General features: G+C 58.7%; 1 protein-coding gene across 5 annotated transcripts in view; it reads right to left on the bottom strand.

Moving 5' to 3' along the window:
* The window catches only part of DPH1 (diphthamide biosynthesis 1), a 61,706-nt gene extending 46,152 nt beyond the window's left edge, over positions 1-15,554 (bottom strand). For 3 of the 5 annotated variants that reach the window (XM_037880496.2, XM_037880497.2, XM_043530949.1), the window contains exons 1-3: positions 15,462-15,544; positions 12,499-12,654; positions 6,339-6,402 (exon numbers count right to left, since the gene is read on the bottom strand). In XM_037880496.2, coding sequence (XP_037736424.1) covers positions 6,339-6,402; positions 12,499-12,654; positions 15,462-15,513 — 272 coding nt within the window. In that variant the 5' untranslated portion in view covers positions 15,514-15,544. Of the gene's footprint in view, positions 1-6,338; positions 6,403-8,427; positions 8,565-10,581; positions 11,322-12,498; positions 12,655-15,461 lie in introns of those variants that run through there. The other 2 variants (XM_043530951.1, XM_043530950.1) reach the window with 2 other exon arrangements.
* Positions 15,555-15,761: the final 207 nt, after the last annotated feature.

Here is a 15,761-nt window from a genome sequence, read left to right as displayed (position 1 = left end):
TGGCCACCACTCCAGCTGCTCCCAGATCCTGCTATCGCCCCATTTGGGGTCAGGAATCTGTTCCTTAGAGCGGTCATCCTCCTCCAGCTGCACGATTAACTGTGCTTTGGTGAACTTTCCAATGCTCAACCCTCTCTTTCTGCACAGGGTTACGATGTCCTTCCTAAGGAGACAGTGACGGGCCATCACTCCGCTCTTCCCAAGTTGTTGTGGACTCACAGGCCCGTGTGCTCTCAGCTCCCCACGGTTTCCAGGGAGAACCCCTAATGTGCCAGCTCTTCTTGAGGTCACCACCTCTTTGCCAGGGCCAAGCCGCAGGCACCTCCGCCCCTGAGACTGCTCACCGCAGTCCCCAGGGGACCCCCTTACTGCACAGTCCTTCTGTGACGAAGTGGGACTGTTCTTAATGTTTCCTCTGAATAGTGTGGGGGTGCCTCAGTTTCTCCTATGCAGTTCTTAAGTATCTAGGAGGTGGGATAAGGGTGTATGATCGTTGCAGAGCCCTAGAGGGCAGGTGTGTGCAGGGGTCTGGACACAGAGAATGGCCGACACCCTGTTTCCTGGCAACTGATGGCCTGGCCCTTCCCCCCTGCCAGGGGAGAGCTAAAGGGTTGGAGAACAAAGGAATCCGGTGACCTCCTGGCCCGGGAAAGGAACAAAGCCCAGAGGAGGAGGGGCCGGAGGGAGTTTCAGTTTGGGGCTGCTGGGGCGTGGAGTGAAGGGCAGACGTGTTGTCTGGCTCACTGCCCCCCAAAATGGACCCAGCTGAGGGGTCCCGTTCTCTGCACCTACAAGCTCTGTGTTAGACCATGTCCCTGTCGTCTAATAAACCTCTGTTTTCCTGGCTGGCTGAGAGTCCCGTCTGACTGCGGAGTTGGGGGGCAGGACCATCTGGCTTCCCCAGGACCCCGCCTGGGCGGACTCGCTGTGGGAAGTGCACGGAGGGGCAGAGAGGATGCTAAATGCTCCGAGGTCAGACCCAGGAAGGTGGAAGCTGTGTGAGCTGTGTGTCCTGCAGACAGTCTGCTCACAGAAAGGAGACTTCCAGACCGTCGCCCGGGGACTCCGTGACACCTTCTCGCTGGTCACACACTCCCAGGGGTTAACCGCCCCCCAAAATCGCTCCTCTCTGAGCCTTCAGCACGCCTGGTCCTCGTCAATCCCCCTTCGTTTTACTGCTCCCCAGTCACTTACTGCAGGAAGCGCCATCCACGGGGTGCAGTAGATCCCACCGCTACCACCAGTTGTCACGGAGTCCCTAGGCCATGTTCTGGAACTGCTCCCTACGAAGCCAGGCAGGACTCTGGGGAAGTCTCCTTTCTGTGAGCAGCCTGTCTCCAGGACACACAGCTCACCCAGCTTCCACCTTCCTGGCTCTGACCTCAGAGCATTCAGCATCCTCTGCCCCTCCGTGCGCTTCCCACAGCGAGTCCGCTCAGGCAAGCTCCTGGGGAAGCCAGAGGGTCCTGCACCCCAACTTCGCAGTCAGACGGGACTCTCAGCCAGCCAGGAAAACAGAGGTTTACTAGACGACAGGGACATGGTCTAACACAGAGCTTGTAGGTGCAGAGAACAGGATCCCTCAGCTGGGTTCATTTTGGGGGGCAGTGAGCCAGACAACCACGTCTGCCCTTCACTCCATGTCTTCAGCCAGCCCCAAACTGAAACTCCCTCCAGCCCCTCCTCTTCTGGGCTTTGTCCCTTTCCAGGGCCAGGAGGTCACCGGATTCCTTTGTTCTCCAACCCTTTAGCTCTCACCTTGCAGGGGGAAGGGCCCAGGCCATCAGTTGCCAGGAAACAGGGTGTCGGCCATTCTCTGTGTCCAGACCCCTGCACACACCTGCCCTCTAGGGTTCTGCAATGATCTTACACCCTTATCCCACCACCTAGAGACTTAAGAACTGCATAGGGGAAACTGAGGCACCCCCACACTATTCAGAGGAAACATTAAGAACAGTCCCGCTTCGTCACATGGGGTACAAAGCTCCGGTAGTGCCCCAGCATCCCCATAAAGGCCTGGATCTGCTCCTTGGTTTGGGGAGCAGGTCAGTCTCCAGCTTGGCTGGCTCTGGCTTTGGATGGCTGCTTCCCACCTTGTGGCCCAGGTATGACACCTCTGCTATCCCCACCTTGCACTTCTCAGCCTTTACAGTCAGTCCTGCCTCCTGGAGGTGCCGCAGTCCCCTCCTCACCTGGGACACAGACTCCTCTCCTGGCTAAAGACACAGATGTCATCAATGGATGCCAGGGCCAAGTGCTCCCTCCCTCTCTGTAACTGATCCAACCCGCGCTGGCAGGCGCCTCCTTGAGGCCGAAAGGCAGGACCAGGAATTCACAGAGCCCCAAAGGGGTGATGAATGCAGATTTCAACCCGGCATCTGGCTCCAAAGACGCTGGACCAGTAGCCCTTGGTGAGGTAAAGGGGCCCCCAACTTGTCTAGGATCTCGTCCGTCCTGGGCATGGGGCAGGCTCCAAACAGGCTGTCACAGAGTCCCTGGGCGATGCTCTGGAACTGCTCCCCAGGAAGCCAGGCAGGACTCTGGGGCAGTTGCCTTCCTGGGAGCAGCCTGTCTGCAGGACACAAAGCTCACACGGCTTCCACCTTCCTGGGTCTGACCTCGGAGCGTTCAGCATCCTCTGCCCCTCCGTGCGCTTACCACAGGGAGTCTGCCCAGGCGGGGTCCTGGGGAAGCCAGAGGGTCCTGCCCCCCAACTTCGCAGTCACTCTCAGCCAGCCAGTAAAACAGAGGTTTATTAGATGACAGGAACATGGTCTAAACCAGAGCTTGTAGGTGCAGAGAACAGGACCCCTCAGCTGGGTCCATTTTGGGGGGCAGTGAGCCAGACAACCACGTCTGTACTTCACTCCATGTCTCCAGCCAGCCCCAAACTGAAACTCCCTCCAGCCCCTCCTCCTCCTCTGGGCTTTGTCCATTTCCCAAGCCAGGAGGCCACCTGATTCCTTTGTTCTCCAACCCTTTAGCTCTCACCTGGCAGAGGGGAAGGGCCAGGCCATCAGTGGCCAGGAAACAGGGTGTCGGCCATTCTCTGTGTCCAGACCCCTGCACACACCTGCCTTCTAGGGCTCTGCAGTGATCATACACCCTTATCCCACCACCTAGAGACTTAAGAACTGCATAGGGGAAACTGAGGCACCCCCACACTATTCAGAGGAAACATTAAGAACAGTCCCACTTCGTCACACAGGCTCCCCATCTGACTGGGCCTCGGCAACCTGCAGTCCTACAGGGCTGCTCCCAGGCACGCGGAGGAGCTCGCCGGCCTGGCGCAGGACCCACACCACGCTGCTGCAGGCAGAAGAGCGATTTCTGTCATGTCTGGAGCCGAGGCAGCTGGGTGAAAAGGGCCAGCCAAAGCAGCGGCCAAGCTAAGCTTCCACATTAGCACCAGCTATAAATATTAATGGCACGAGGAGCCAGGCACTAACGAGGCCAAGAACAGCCGTCTGTCGCTCTAACTCCTCACCTAATGCAGTTTTCTCCTGACCCGCGGGAGCAACTTGGGGAGGGAGGGGCGGGGTCCTCGGGGAGGGGGTCCAGGGTTTCACACTGAGCAGCACAGGCCCAGGCAGTGTCTACACTGCAAGGGCTGCAGCCGAGAGTCAGCGCTGGCCACAGCGATGGACAGAAGGCTCCTAACCGCGCCCAGGCTGCAGCCCCGGGGGTCACTCGCCCTGACGACGCACAGAAGGCAGGACGTTTTCCACGTGTAGCCAGGCCAACTTGTCTCAAGTGTAGACCAGGCCTCAGACTCCCAGAGTTACACCCAATAGGCTGGCACAGCACAAGGAAGGGTGCTCAGGGAGGGCGTGGCACCGGGGGGGAGGGGACGGCGGCTGCGGGGGAGGGGACAGCATGGCACCAGGGGCACCAACAACCCCAATCCTGACCAGCACCAGCGCTTCCCAAGCTGCAGGCCAGGGGCTCTCACAGACACTCAGCCACCTCCTCCCTCGTCCCAGCCCCTGGTTCCATCAGAGGCCCCACTCAGGCTTTGGCCACAAGCCCCAGCACCTCAGTGACCAGAGCCAGGCCACGCCGCCCCCAGCATGGGCCCCCTCTGGGTAGGAAGCATCACAGCCCAGTGACCCCTGCACACCACGAGTCGCTGCTCCCCTCTCCCCCATCCAGCACCGCTGCCCGCCCGGCCTCTCCCCCACCCCGAACAGCAGCAACCCCCACATCGCCCGCATGCTGATGGATGGGAAGCATCTCCTGTATTTACTGCTACTTTGCAGCTGCCCTCCTCCCCACAGATCCCGCACCCACCTCTGCACACAAAGGCCCCCCCCCCGGCACACAGCCCCCACCCGTGGGCACCCCCCCCACATATACACACAGATTCCCCCCCGGCACACAGCCCCCACCCATGGCCCCCCCCACATATACACACAGAACCCCCGCAGCACAAAGCCCCCACCCATGGCCCCCCCCACATATACACACAGATTCCCCCCCCTCCCCCCCCGGCACACAGCTCCCCCCACAAGCCTCTCTCCTCCCATCCCAGAGGGCCCTCCATTTGCAGCCCCACCCTGGAGGCCCCAGCCGGGCTGGCTGGGAGGCAGGAGCGCCCTGCAGGGCGGGCAGGCTGCGCTGTGCACAGGGGCTCAGGCTCACGCAGATAAAAGAATCCCCTTAACCCGCTGCCTTTGAGGCTGGGCCATGAAAGCAGCTCCCTGCAGTGCAGCACGGAAGGTCTCTTAAAGGCCCGGGGGCACTGGCAGCTCCCAGGCAGGCTGAGACTGAGGCCCAGCCCGGGGCACTCCCCAGGTCCCAGAGGCCAGCAGGAGACGGCGAGACACTCAGCCAGCTCCCCCCGCAGGGCCAGGCGCGCAGCACCCGGGGCACCAGTGCGGGCTCAGAGGGCAGGGCAGGGCTGGTGGCCACAGAGCAGCCACCAGCCTGCTGGGGAACGATGCTGCCAACAAGCCCAGCTGGCACCTACACAGCCCAGAGCCACAAGCAGCAGGCACAGCACGCTGGGGGCAGAGGGGCTAATCACCCAGCCACGCCGCAGCCCTCCCAGCTGGGGCAGTGACGCTGCCCCTACTGCGCAGGGGGGGTTATTGGCAGAGCTGGGAGGGTGCCCTGCTCTGGCCCTGTCTGCCAAGCCCCGCTTTAGCAGCTGTTTGGCTAAGGGCAGGTGGGAAGGGAAGCCAGCCCCAGCCCCATTGCACCAGGCAGACAATATGCTAGTGACTGTCGTGACCCCTCCGCCTACTCTTGGCTCTCACTCACCATGTGCAAACAGAGGGAGCTGGGGAGGGGGCAGAGCGGGGAGGCGGGTACAGTGGGGGGGAAAGAGGGGGGGAAAATGCACAGGGGGAAAAGAGATTAGCCTAAATTCTGCAAGGTGCCTCACTCTGCTGCCCCTGCACAGCCGAGTGCTCTGCTCAGCTCCCAGTGGCCTCTCAGCACTTCACCCTCCACTTCGGGTTTCTCTGGGCCGCGGCACAAATCGGGAGGGAAGCAGCACGGGGACAGGGGCCCCCCCTGCCTTCTCTGTGGGCCCCTGTGAGCAGCCGGGAGAACCTGCATGTCCAGGCTCTGCCAATCACAGCTGCCCTCTCTGCCCCAAGGAGCGAGGGGATGGGATGCCAGGGTAAATGGGCAGCAGGGCCTTTCCCCTGGAGCCCAGGATGAGCTGGGTGCAGAGGCCATGGCCAGCAAGGCAGGGGCGCAGAGGAGCTCGAGGGGGCCCATTTCCCTCCCAAAGCAGCAGGGCACTGAACGGAGAGTGCCTGGAAGCACCAGCCTCTTAGAGCTCACCTGCCGCCACCAGGCCCTGCCCCACTGCGGCCCAGAACGCTCCTCGGCACACCAGCTCCGCGCTCAGGTCAGCCAGTTGTTAACATGGGCACCGTGACCCCAGCGAGGGCCAGGACATGCTGAGTTTGTCAGCTGCTGGCTCGAACGCACCAAGGGGTGGGGGGCAGAGCCAGGCAGCGAGATCAGCCTGACAGCACGGTCGTCTCTCACCGCTCACATGGCCACATAAATTCGGCCACAAACAGCCGCTATGGCTGGGAAGCCAGGATTGCGCCGAGCGAACGCTGGCCGGCTGCCCCACCCTGCCCGCAGCACTGCACAGCTGGGCACTACCCAACGCAGGAGATACCAACTACAGACACCACGGGCGGCTCCGTGTGGGAGGCAGGGCCACGGAACAGGCAGATCAATGCTTTAGCAAAGCTGCTTGCTGCGAGGCATTACTTTTCTGCCCAGGGGACCTGTCTGGGGATATGCCAGATGCCAGGGTGCGTGGTGAGGGCAGACACTCCTCCAAGGGCAAAGAGCCTACGTCTTTCACTCACCTTTCAATGATGTCAGCGATGGTGCACGCGAACATGAGGAGGCCTTCGGGCATCTGCAGAGCCACTAGGAGAGAGACAGATCCCCAGGGTTAGGATGCACTGAGCAGGTACTTTCTTCCGCAAAGCAAACACCTTGGTACAAGCCTGACGACACCCCTGCGCACACTGAGCCAGACCCAACCCACGCACAGCTCAGCCCTTCCGCCTTCTGCATCCACCCCAGAGCTCCTCCGAGCCAGAGCTGCCCACAGCATGCTGGGACTCTGGCACACTTAGCCCATGACACCCACCATTACAGGTGGCTCCAGGAGCTCCTGCGCACTTCCTAAGGGGAGGGAGTCACGAATCCTCTGCACTGGGGCAGCTGCAACACTCTCTGCTCCCTGGCCACTTTGGGGAGGAGTCACAACACGGCAACGACGCAGGAACGGGAGAGCTGGAGAACTCCCTGCAGCTGCGTGCTGAACCCACCCGGCACAGGGAGGACCATGGCGCCAAGGTGCTGGCCAAGCACCAGGGCTCAGGGTTCTAGGCCAGCACCTCTGTGCCCAGGCCACGTGCTGCAGCCCAGGAATGAGCCAAGGCCCTCCGGGTGCTGGCCCAGGTGACAGGTGTGACGAAGTGGGACTGTTCTTAATGTTTCCTCTGAATAGTGTGGGGGTGCCTCAGTTTCCCCTAGGCAGTTCTTAAGTATCTAGGTGGTGGGGTAAGGGTGTATGATCGTTGCAGAGCCCTAGAGGGCAGGTGTGTGCAGGGGTCTGGACACAGAGAATGGCCGACACCCTGTTTCCTGGCAACTGATGGCCTGGCCCTTTCCTTCTGCCAGGTGAGAGCTAAAGGGTTGGAGAACAAAGGAATCAGGTGCCCTCCTGACCCGGGGAAAAGAACAAAGCCCAGAGGAGGAGGGGCTGGAGAGAGTTTCAGTTTGGGGCTGGCTGGAGACATGGAGTGAAGGGCAGACACGGTTGTCTGGCTCACTGCCCCCCAAAATGGACCCAGCTGAGGGGTCCGGTTCTCTGCACCTACAAGCTCTGGTTTAGACCATGTTCCTGTCATCTAATAAACCTCTGTTTTACTGGCTGGCTGAGAGTGACTGCGAAGTTGGGGGGCAGGACCCTCTGGCTTCCCCAGGATCCCGCCTGGCCGGACTCGCTGTGGGAAGCGCATGGAGGGGCAGAGGATGCTGAATGCTCCGAGGTCAGAGCCAGGAAGGTGGAGCCGGGGGAGCTGTTTGCCCTGCAGACAGGCTGCTCCCCGAGAGGAGACTTCCCCAGAGTCCTGCCTGGCTTCCTGGGGAGCAGTTCCAGAGCATCGCCCAGGGACTCCGTGACAACAGGCAGCAGGTTTAAAGCAAACTGCGGGAAGTGCTTCTTCCCACACACAGCCGGCCAGTGGAGCTCACTGCCAGGGGATGTCGCGAAGGCCAGAAGTAAAATGGGTCCCAAACAGAACGAGGCTAGGTCCATCGTTGGCCATTGGCCAGGCTGGGCAGGGACACAACCCATGCTCCTGATGTCCCTAAACTTCTGACTAATGGAAGCTGGAAGTGGACGCCAGGGGCTGGATCACTCGACAGTTGCCCTGTTCTGTTCCCTCCCCTTGAAGCACCTGGCACTGTTGGAAGATGAGACCCTGGGGCAGGTGGGCCATTGCTCTGACCCAATGTTCTTATGCTAACAGTCAGACTGGGACTCAACCTCCTCTGCTGCCCTCCGGATCCTCTGAAAGGCGAGGGACGGTCCCCGTGCTGGGCTGCTCCCTGGGGGGGGGGGGGGGACGGGGGGGGGGGGGGGGGGGGGGGGGGTGAGCGCCGGGACTGTGGCCTTTAACTCCAGCTGCAGGTCCCATTAATCCCGTTATTCTCTTCTCTTAACTCTAGATCCCACTAACGCAGCCCAGCCTTTATGACATTTACCCACGGTTCCCTCCCCAAATCCCTGGCTGACAGAAATCCTTAGGCTACTGAGCCATGCCCGGGCAAACACCAACTCTATTTAAAGACATTGTTTTAGGCCAATTGGTTGGAACCACGCTAATCTCCAGTTTCCCAGACTCACAAAGCTCTTCTAAGGCTAAGTACTCCGCTTACCCAGCCAGGGAAATCCGGCTTCAGGCACCTCAGGAGGGGTCCCAGAGCGCCGCTTCCTCCCCAGCCAGCCTCTGCTGTCCTGGGAGGTCTGGGAAACGGCATGGGTCACATCTGACAGCCCCTCCCAGTAGGGCTCTCTAGCGATTAAAAAAATTAATCCTGATTAATCGCACTGTTAACCAGTAATAGAATACCATTGATTTCAATATTTTTAGATTTTTTCTACATTTTCAAATATATTGATTTCAATTACAACACAGAATATCAAGTGTACAGTGCTCACTTCATATTTATTTTTATTACAAATATTTGCACTGTAAAAAACAAAAGTACTGTAGTGCAATCTCTTTATCTTGAAAGTTGAACTTATAAATGTAGAATCATGTACAAAAAATAACTCCATTCAAAAATGAAACAACGTAAAACTTTAGAACCTGCAAGTCCACGCAGACCTACTTCAGCCAATCGCTTAGACAAACAAGTTTGGTTACAATTTGCAGGAGATACTGCTGCCTGCTTCTCACTTACAATGTCACCTGAAAGTGAGAACAGACACTCGCATGGCACTGTTGTAGCTGGCATTGCAAGATATTTACATGCCAGATGCACTAAAGATTCATATGTCCCTTCATGCTTCAACCACCATTCCAGGGGACATGCGTCCATGCTGATAACGGGTTCTGCTTGATAACCATCCAAAAAGAGTGGACTGACGCATGTTCATTTTCAACATCTGAGTCAGATGCCACCAGCAGAAGGTTGATTTTCTTTTTTGGTGGTTCAGGTTCTGTAGTTTCCACATCAGAGTGTTGCTCTTTTAAGACTTCTGAAAGCATGCTCCACCCTTCATCCCTCTCAGATTTTGGACAGCACTTCATATTCTTAAACCTGGGTCGAGTGCTGTATCTATCCTTAGAAATCTCATATTGGTACCTTCTTTGCATTTTGCCAAATCTGCAGTGAAAGCATTCTTAAAACGAACATGTGCTGGGTCATCATCCAAGACTGCTATAACATGAAATATATGGCAGAATGTGGGTAAAACAGAACAGGAGACATCCAATTCTCCCCCAAGGAGTTCAGTCACAAATTTAATGAATGCATTATTTTTTTAACAAGCATCATCAGCATGGAAGCATGTCCTCTAGAATGGAGGCCGAAGAATGAAGGGACATATGAATGTTTAGCATATCTGGCACGTAAATACCTTGCAACGCCGGCTACAGAAGTGCCATGCGAATGCCTGTTCGCACTTTCAGGTGACACTGTAAACACAAAGCAGGCAGCAGTATCTCCCATAAATGTAAATAAATTTGTTTGTCTTAGCAATTGGCTGAACAAGAAGTAGGACTGAGGGGACTTGTAGGCTCTAAAGTTTTACACCGTTTTGTTTTTGAGTGCAGTTATGTAACAACCAAAAAAATCTACATTTGTAAGTTACACTTTCAAGATAAAGAGATTGCACTACAGTACTTGCATGAGGTGAACTGAAAAATACTATTTCTTTTATCATTTTTACAGTGCAAAGATTTGTAATAAAAATAATAATATAAAGTGAGCACTTTACACTTTCTATTCTGTGTTGCACTAGAAATCAATATATTTGAAAATGCAGAAAAACATCCAAAAATATTTAATAAATTTCAATTGGTATTCTATTGTTTTAATAGTGCGATTAATCGTGATTAATTTTTTTATTCACAGTTAATTTTCTTGCGTTAATGGCATGAGGTAACTGCGATTAATCAGCCCTGCTTCCCAGATAAGGAGCAGGGAGCCCAGTGCACACCAGGCAAGAGGCACTGCACAGTCCCCAGCCCAGATATTTCAGGGCCCAGGGCCGGTGGCAGGGCTCCAAGGAGTCTAACTTGCAGCCTTTACTCATCCCACTGGGGCAGTGAGTGCCCAGGGCTCGGCACAGCTAGCTCAAGGGGCTCCGAATCGTTCCTCCCCCTGGGGTGGAATCAGCGCCAGCCCTGGGCCTGGGGCTGCTGGCCAGAAAACAGACTTGCCTTCTCAAGTGAGGCCTGTGGTTCGCCAAGGCGCCGGGATGGGGTGGGGGAAGCACAGGACAGCCGGCTTCCCCTCGGTTAGCACAGCACCTGCCCTCTGTGGCCAGTGGCTCTCTGCTCTGACCCAGGCCCAGATACACACCTCTAGCCCATCACATCCCCTCCCCACCAGGCGCTGGCACAGGGAAGCCTTGCCCTGAACTTCTGCCTTCTCGGCTCCAGCTGCAGTCCCTTGCCAGTGAGCCACGTGCTGGCCTCTGCATGTGCACATTTGAGATCCCAGCCCAGCTGATGGGTTCAGCTTCCCGTATTCCCCGAGAGGCTAAAACCTAGAACACAGAACACCACACGCAGCACTGGGGAGCCCAGGCAGCGCCTTGGCCAGCACAGCCACGCACTCCCCCACTGCCTCCTCCCAACCCGAGCACCCCCGAGGGACGGGGCATGACAGTCTGGGCCTCGACGGTGCCCGAGCCAAGACAGGAGGGACACATACTCAGATCTCTCACCCTAAGGTGCCTCAATGGCCCCAGCACCTCACAATCCGCAGTGACCCTCCCAGGGCTGGGCTGCCGTCCCCACGTTACCCATGGGAACCGAGGCAGGCCAGGAACTTGTTCAAGGTCCCATGGGGAGCCTGCAGCAGGGTAGGGAGCCGACCTGGGTCCTGGGCAGGTGCCCTAACCCCTGGGATCCTTCCTCTCTAAGGTCACAAGAGCATCCCATCAGTGACACCTGTCGCTCCCTGTGCTCCTTGCCAAGGCGCCATCAACAGGCAAAGGCTCTCCCGGCCCGATTAAACATTCCAGGCTTGACGCTGCCACCTGCCAGGACCCCCAGCCAGTCACAAACTGCAGCTGCTCAGGCCCTCCGCACACACACCAGCTTCCAGGAACCTGAACAGCGCTGAGGGCAGACAGGGCACATTATGGGGGGCCCTGTCCGCACGATCATGTCACAGACCCCACTCACGAGCCCGCCTGCGACAGCCTGTGTTCTCCTGCCCCCCACCAGCACCGCCTGCGGTAACAGTTCAGACACACCAAGCACCCTCTCCCTTGCCAGCACCCACGGGCGCCTGCTCGTTTCATCCAAGGCATGTGTGGCCCAGCGAGGACAGGGAGTCTGATGTATTATTCTCTGCACTGGCAGCCCACAAGGAACAGGGGTGAGCGGGCTGTGGCCAGCGACCCCAACCAGGGAGAGGGCTGGAGCATTTACTCTTCAGCAGCTGAAGCCAAGGGAGAAATAAAGCAGCTGCCACCAGCTGAAACCACCTCAAGTCAGAGGTGCCCCAGCAGAGACCAGGGCACCTGCGCCTTCCTCTCCCCGAGCCTGGAAACACCCAGCCCACACAATCAGGAGCTCGTGCCTATGCCTGACCCTCCTCCCCCTGTATCAACGGAACTGCTTCCCAAGACCCCAATGCCGCCTCCCACCCCCGGGGGGCTTTGCCCTTCACCCATATTCCACCTGGGCACTCGCTCAGGCGGGTGTACCCCCCAATCCCCAAAGGCTCAGCCAGGAAGCACAGGGAAAGAGGAAAGAGAGAGCTGTAACTGGAGCCCTGGCCGGCATCCCAGCCCAGTCTCCAGCAGGATGACAGCTACATGCGACTCAGCCCGTCCTGTCTAATGTGATTATAAACCTGAGATACAAATACACTAAATCGTTGGAAGCGTTATGGCCAGCTCCCTGTGACGTTAAATGCAGGCAGCATGGCAGATGCTTCCCTGCCTGACTGACAGCTTGGCACAGCCAGCATCCATCAGTACGTTCCCCTAGGTAACCCAGCCCCAAGTGCTCTAAGCCCAGCTCCTGGCCCACATGCCTTACAACACACCCTCTCCGGACTGAATGGGACCCACACACTGGCGAGGGCCATGCACGTTCTGACTGAGGAAGGGCCAGGGGCCGGGGCTGCAACAACAGGGTTCAATGGGAACTAGCCCCCTCGCAGCCCAGGACGTGAGCTGGTGCCTGAAGCCCGGCAGGTCCATTCCCAGACAGCTCGAGCCTGGACGCTAAGAGTGCAGCATGGCCCCAAGCGGCCACTTACCTTTCTTTGCCTCGGCCTGCTGAATTCTCCAGACCGTCTTGTAGATCTCAAAGTTATAGTTGCTAGGGAGGGCTCCAACTGCCTCCTGTAGCTCCTTATTGGTGAGAATTGCCTCGGGGATCTGCATAGCCACCCGTCGGCGCTGGGGTCCTCGGCCTGCAAGGAGAGCCAAGGAGCTTCTTATACAGAACTGCAAGGAGCCAAAGGATCCGTGAAGAGCGGGAAGGCGCTGAGCCGCTGGCCACCCACCAGCCGCGTGTGCCGCACCGGACTCTGTTAGCTACCACGGGGTTTGACACCTGGCTCCCACTGCCACAGGCCACCACACCAGCAGAACCAGGGGGAAGCCTGGCTCCGTCCCGCCAGCAGCAAGGACTGGCTGGGAGGCACGGTGAGACATGCTGGATGTGTCACACCAAGGGAACCACCTATTGTCTCCAGAGGCCTGATGATTCAGCATCCATCAGGAGATGCCAACTCACTCAAATGAATCCAGAGCCACAGCTCAGACCCCTCTGCTCGCCTGAGAGCACAGGGGACCCACTCCCGCCCTGCCAACCAGAGACAACTGATTGGGTGCAGGACCAGGGGAGGAGGTTTCCACCCCCCAGTAGCCAGGCTCAGTAACGCAGGGAGGCACCAGGCCTGCTAATCTAGCACAGCCTGGGAGGGAGGGCACAGAGTAACTTCATGCTCCAACCCCTCAATAAACTAATATTAAAGGCAAGGAAATGATATCATGAAAGCCGTGCAATTACATTCAATCTTGCTGAGTGACTCGGGAGTAATGGAGCAACTGGAGGGGGCAAAGGGCAGCTGTCAGAGCATACACTGAGCCCAGATTAGAAACTCCGAACAGAATTAACTGAGAGAGGCTTGGCCATAGCCCCCACCTCACTGGCATGCGCAGAGATGGGGGGCTTTGCCCAGAGCCAGAAACCCACTGCCCAGGGGCTGCTCAGCGCCAGTAACCCAGCGGGGAAAGCTGCTGATCAACTAGGGGCAGGACCACCTTCCAGGAGAGGCAGCAGCCAGTCACTCGAAGCCGAGTTCAGGGTAAGGACAACGATGACTCCCCGGAGAGCAGGAATCCAGCGAGCGACTACTGGTGCTGGTGCCTGCTCCAGCATGACCCTATCGCCCCAGATACATGAGGCCTAGAAAGGCTTCCGTGCAGAGACCACTTCCACTTGCCAGCTGCCCTGCGTCCCCAGACAGTGCCCGCCGGCTGCCATCCAGGGAATGCGGAGAAGTCTTTTGTTCTCTCAGGCAGCTGGCAAGTTTAAAGGTGATCACCATGAAGGGCCCATATGCAGGTAGGAAGGTCCCACACACTGGGTCACCACACACAAGCTCGAGCCGCAGTGCCCCCTCAGCAGAAAGGAGTCACCTGAAATCCTGCTGCCCAGAGCCCAGCAAGCCCACCAGAACCAGCTCCACCTGCAGCCCCTCCAGCCCCTCACAGAGCCAGCACAGGGTGGCCTCTCGCATAAGGGCTGCCCTGAGCCCCTGATTCACGACTTGGCCCCAAGAGAGCCTCAGGTTAAGGCTGAGCAGCCCTAGCGCACACTGCCTGCCAAACACTTCGCACACATGGACACTAAAGCCTGTGTCCCCTGCTCCTATCCTCAGGCCTTGAGCCAGACCCTGCCTCAAGAGAGCTCCCCTTCTCCCTGCCGGTCCTCTGCCCCCCCAAGGTCCTCCTTTCCCAGCCAGGACCCCACAGGAGCTCCCTATCCCACCACTACCAGAGTCCCACCAACTGGCCCAGAGCCAGCACTGCCCCCCGTGTGTCCACGACGCCCCATGGAAGGGTCGGCAGCTGGCTGGCACTCCTGGAGGGGCAGTGCTCTCGCAAGGGAAGGGCAGGTGTTCCTTATCTAGTATCTCACTTGACTAGTGACGGGAGCTGTAAAGGGCAGGTTTCTATTCCTGTTTTACCATGACTGCTCGAGACCCTTTTGTGGGACTCTGTGAATCAGAAAGGCTGTCAGCAATCCGAATGCTGCCAGATGAGCTGATGCAGCGTAAGGGCTGCTTTATTTACGCTCGCAAAGGGCCCTTTCATGACAATGCCTCATGGCGAACAGGTGTTTGTTGCTGTCTGAAGGCCAGGTGACTCACGAGCTGCTTTGCCCACTCACCAGATGAGTTATCCAGGCTCCTATGAAGCAAACTGCCCGAATAAATTAAATGCCACAAAGTAACTTAGACAATTAGGACACTGAAGTCCCTATGGCTGACTGGTTTCGTCTCAGCCACGCCAGGCAGGAAAAGCCCCTGCTGACCCTTCTGTCCGCCAAGCGAGCAGCAGTCGGAGGTGACAGAGGGTGGGACAGATTGGCGACCAAGGAGACGCCGGAGTCAGAGCCTGTATTCAGAGCACAGCTCAAGGCTGATGGACCCGCCCTCCTCGCTCCTCTCTCAGCAGAGCCCCCCTTCCGCCTAGGCAGCCAGGCAGGGCGCGCCGCCGCCTTGGGATCGGGCCCAGAGCCGCGTGGGCACAGGCCGAGCTCCTGGGAGACGCACCGTCACGCAGGGCTGCCGACCCTCCAGGAACTACAGATCGTGCCACGAGAGGAACCTCAGGACGCCAGCCCGCCGCAGTCGGCCCCGCTCGGGCCGCCCTGACTGGCGCGTCGGAGGGGAAGGGCCGGTGCGCGGCCCGGCCGGGAGAAACGGGCCGAGCAGCCCCTGCCCCGAAGGGCCAGAACACGGAACCGCCGACGGAAGGGGCCAGCCCGTGGCGGGTCTCGGCCCGGCTGCGGGCCTGGGAAGCGCGGTCACTCTGCGGACGGCCAAGCACGTCCCCCGCACCTGCCCGGCGAGCTCACGGGGGGCGGGAAAGGCCCCGATCCGCCCCTGGCCGGGGAGGGGAGGTCGGGGAACGGATCCGGGGCCTCTGCTGGCCGGTCCCCAGCCGGGGGGCCGGGCCGGATTGGAACCAGCCCCCGGGGTCCCACCTGGCGCCGAGGCCGGGGGCCCGCCCCGCGCCGGCTGCTCCTGCGCCGCCATCGCAAACGAACCCACGTGGAGGCCGGAAAGGCAGCGCCAATAGAGCCGCGTGTGAGCCGCCAGATCCTAGACAGGAGCAGACGCCGACCGAGCAATCGAGCACAGGCGGCGGCTGTATGGGAGCGGGGCCTCTGGAACTCCCTGCCCCGGGCTTTTCCCACTCGACCCCACCATGGGGCAGGCTTTGCTCCTCCTGCACCACAACAGTGTGTGGGGCTTGGACAGCGCTGAGCGCCCTGCATAACACC

The sequence above is a fragment of the Chelonia mydas genome, chromosome 17 (assembly GCF_015237465.2).
Source record: "Chelonia mydas isolate rCheMyd1 chromosome 17, rCheMyd1.pri.v2, whole genome shotgun sequence".
Taxonomy (NCBI): Eukaryota; Metazoa; Chordata; order Testudines; family Cheloniidae; genus Chelonia; species Chelonia mydas.
Note: the sequence above shows the minus strand (reverse complement) of the source record. Positions and strands in the feature narration are given on the sequence as shown.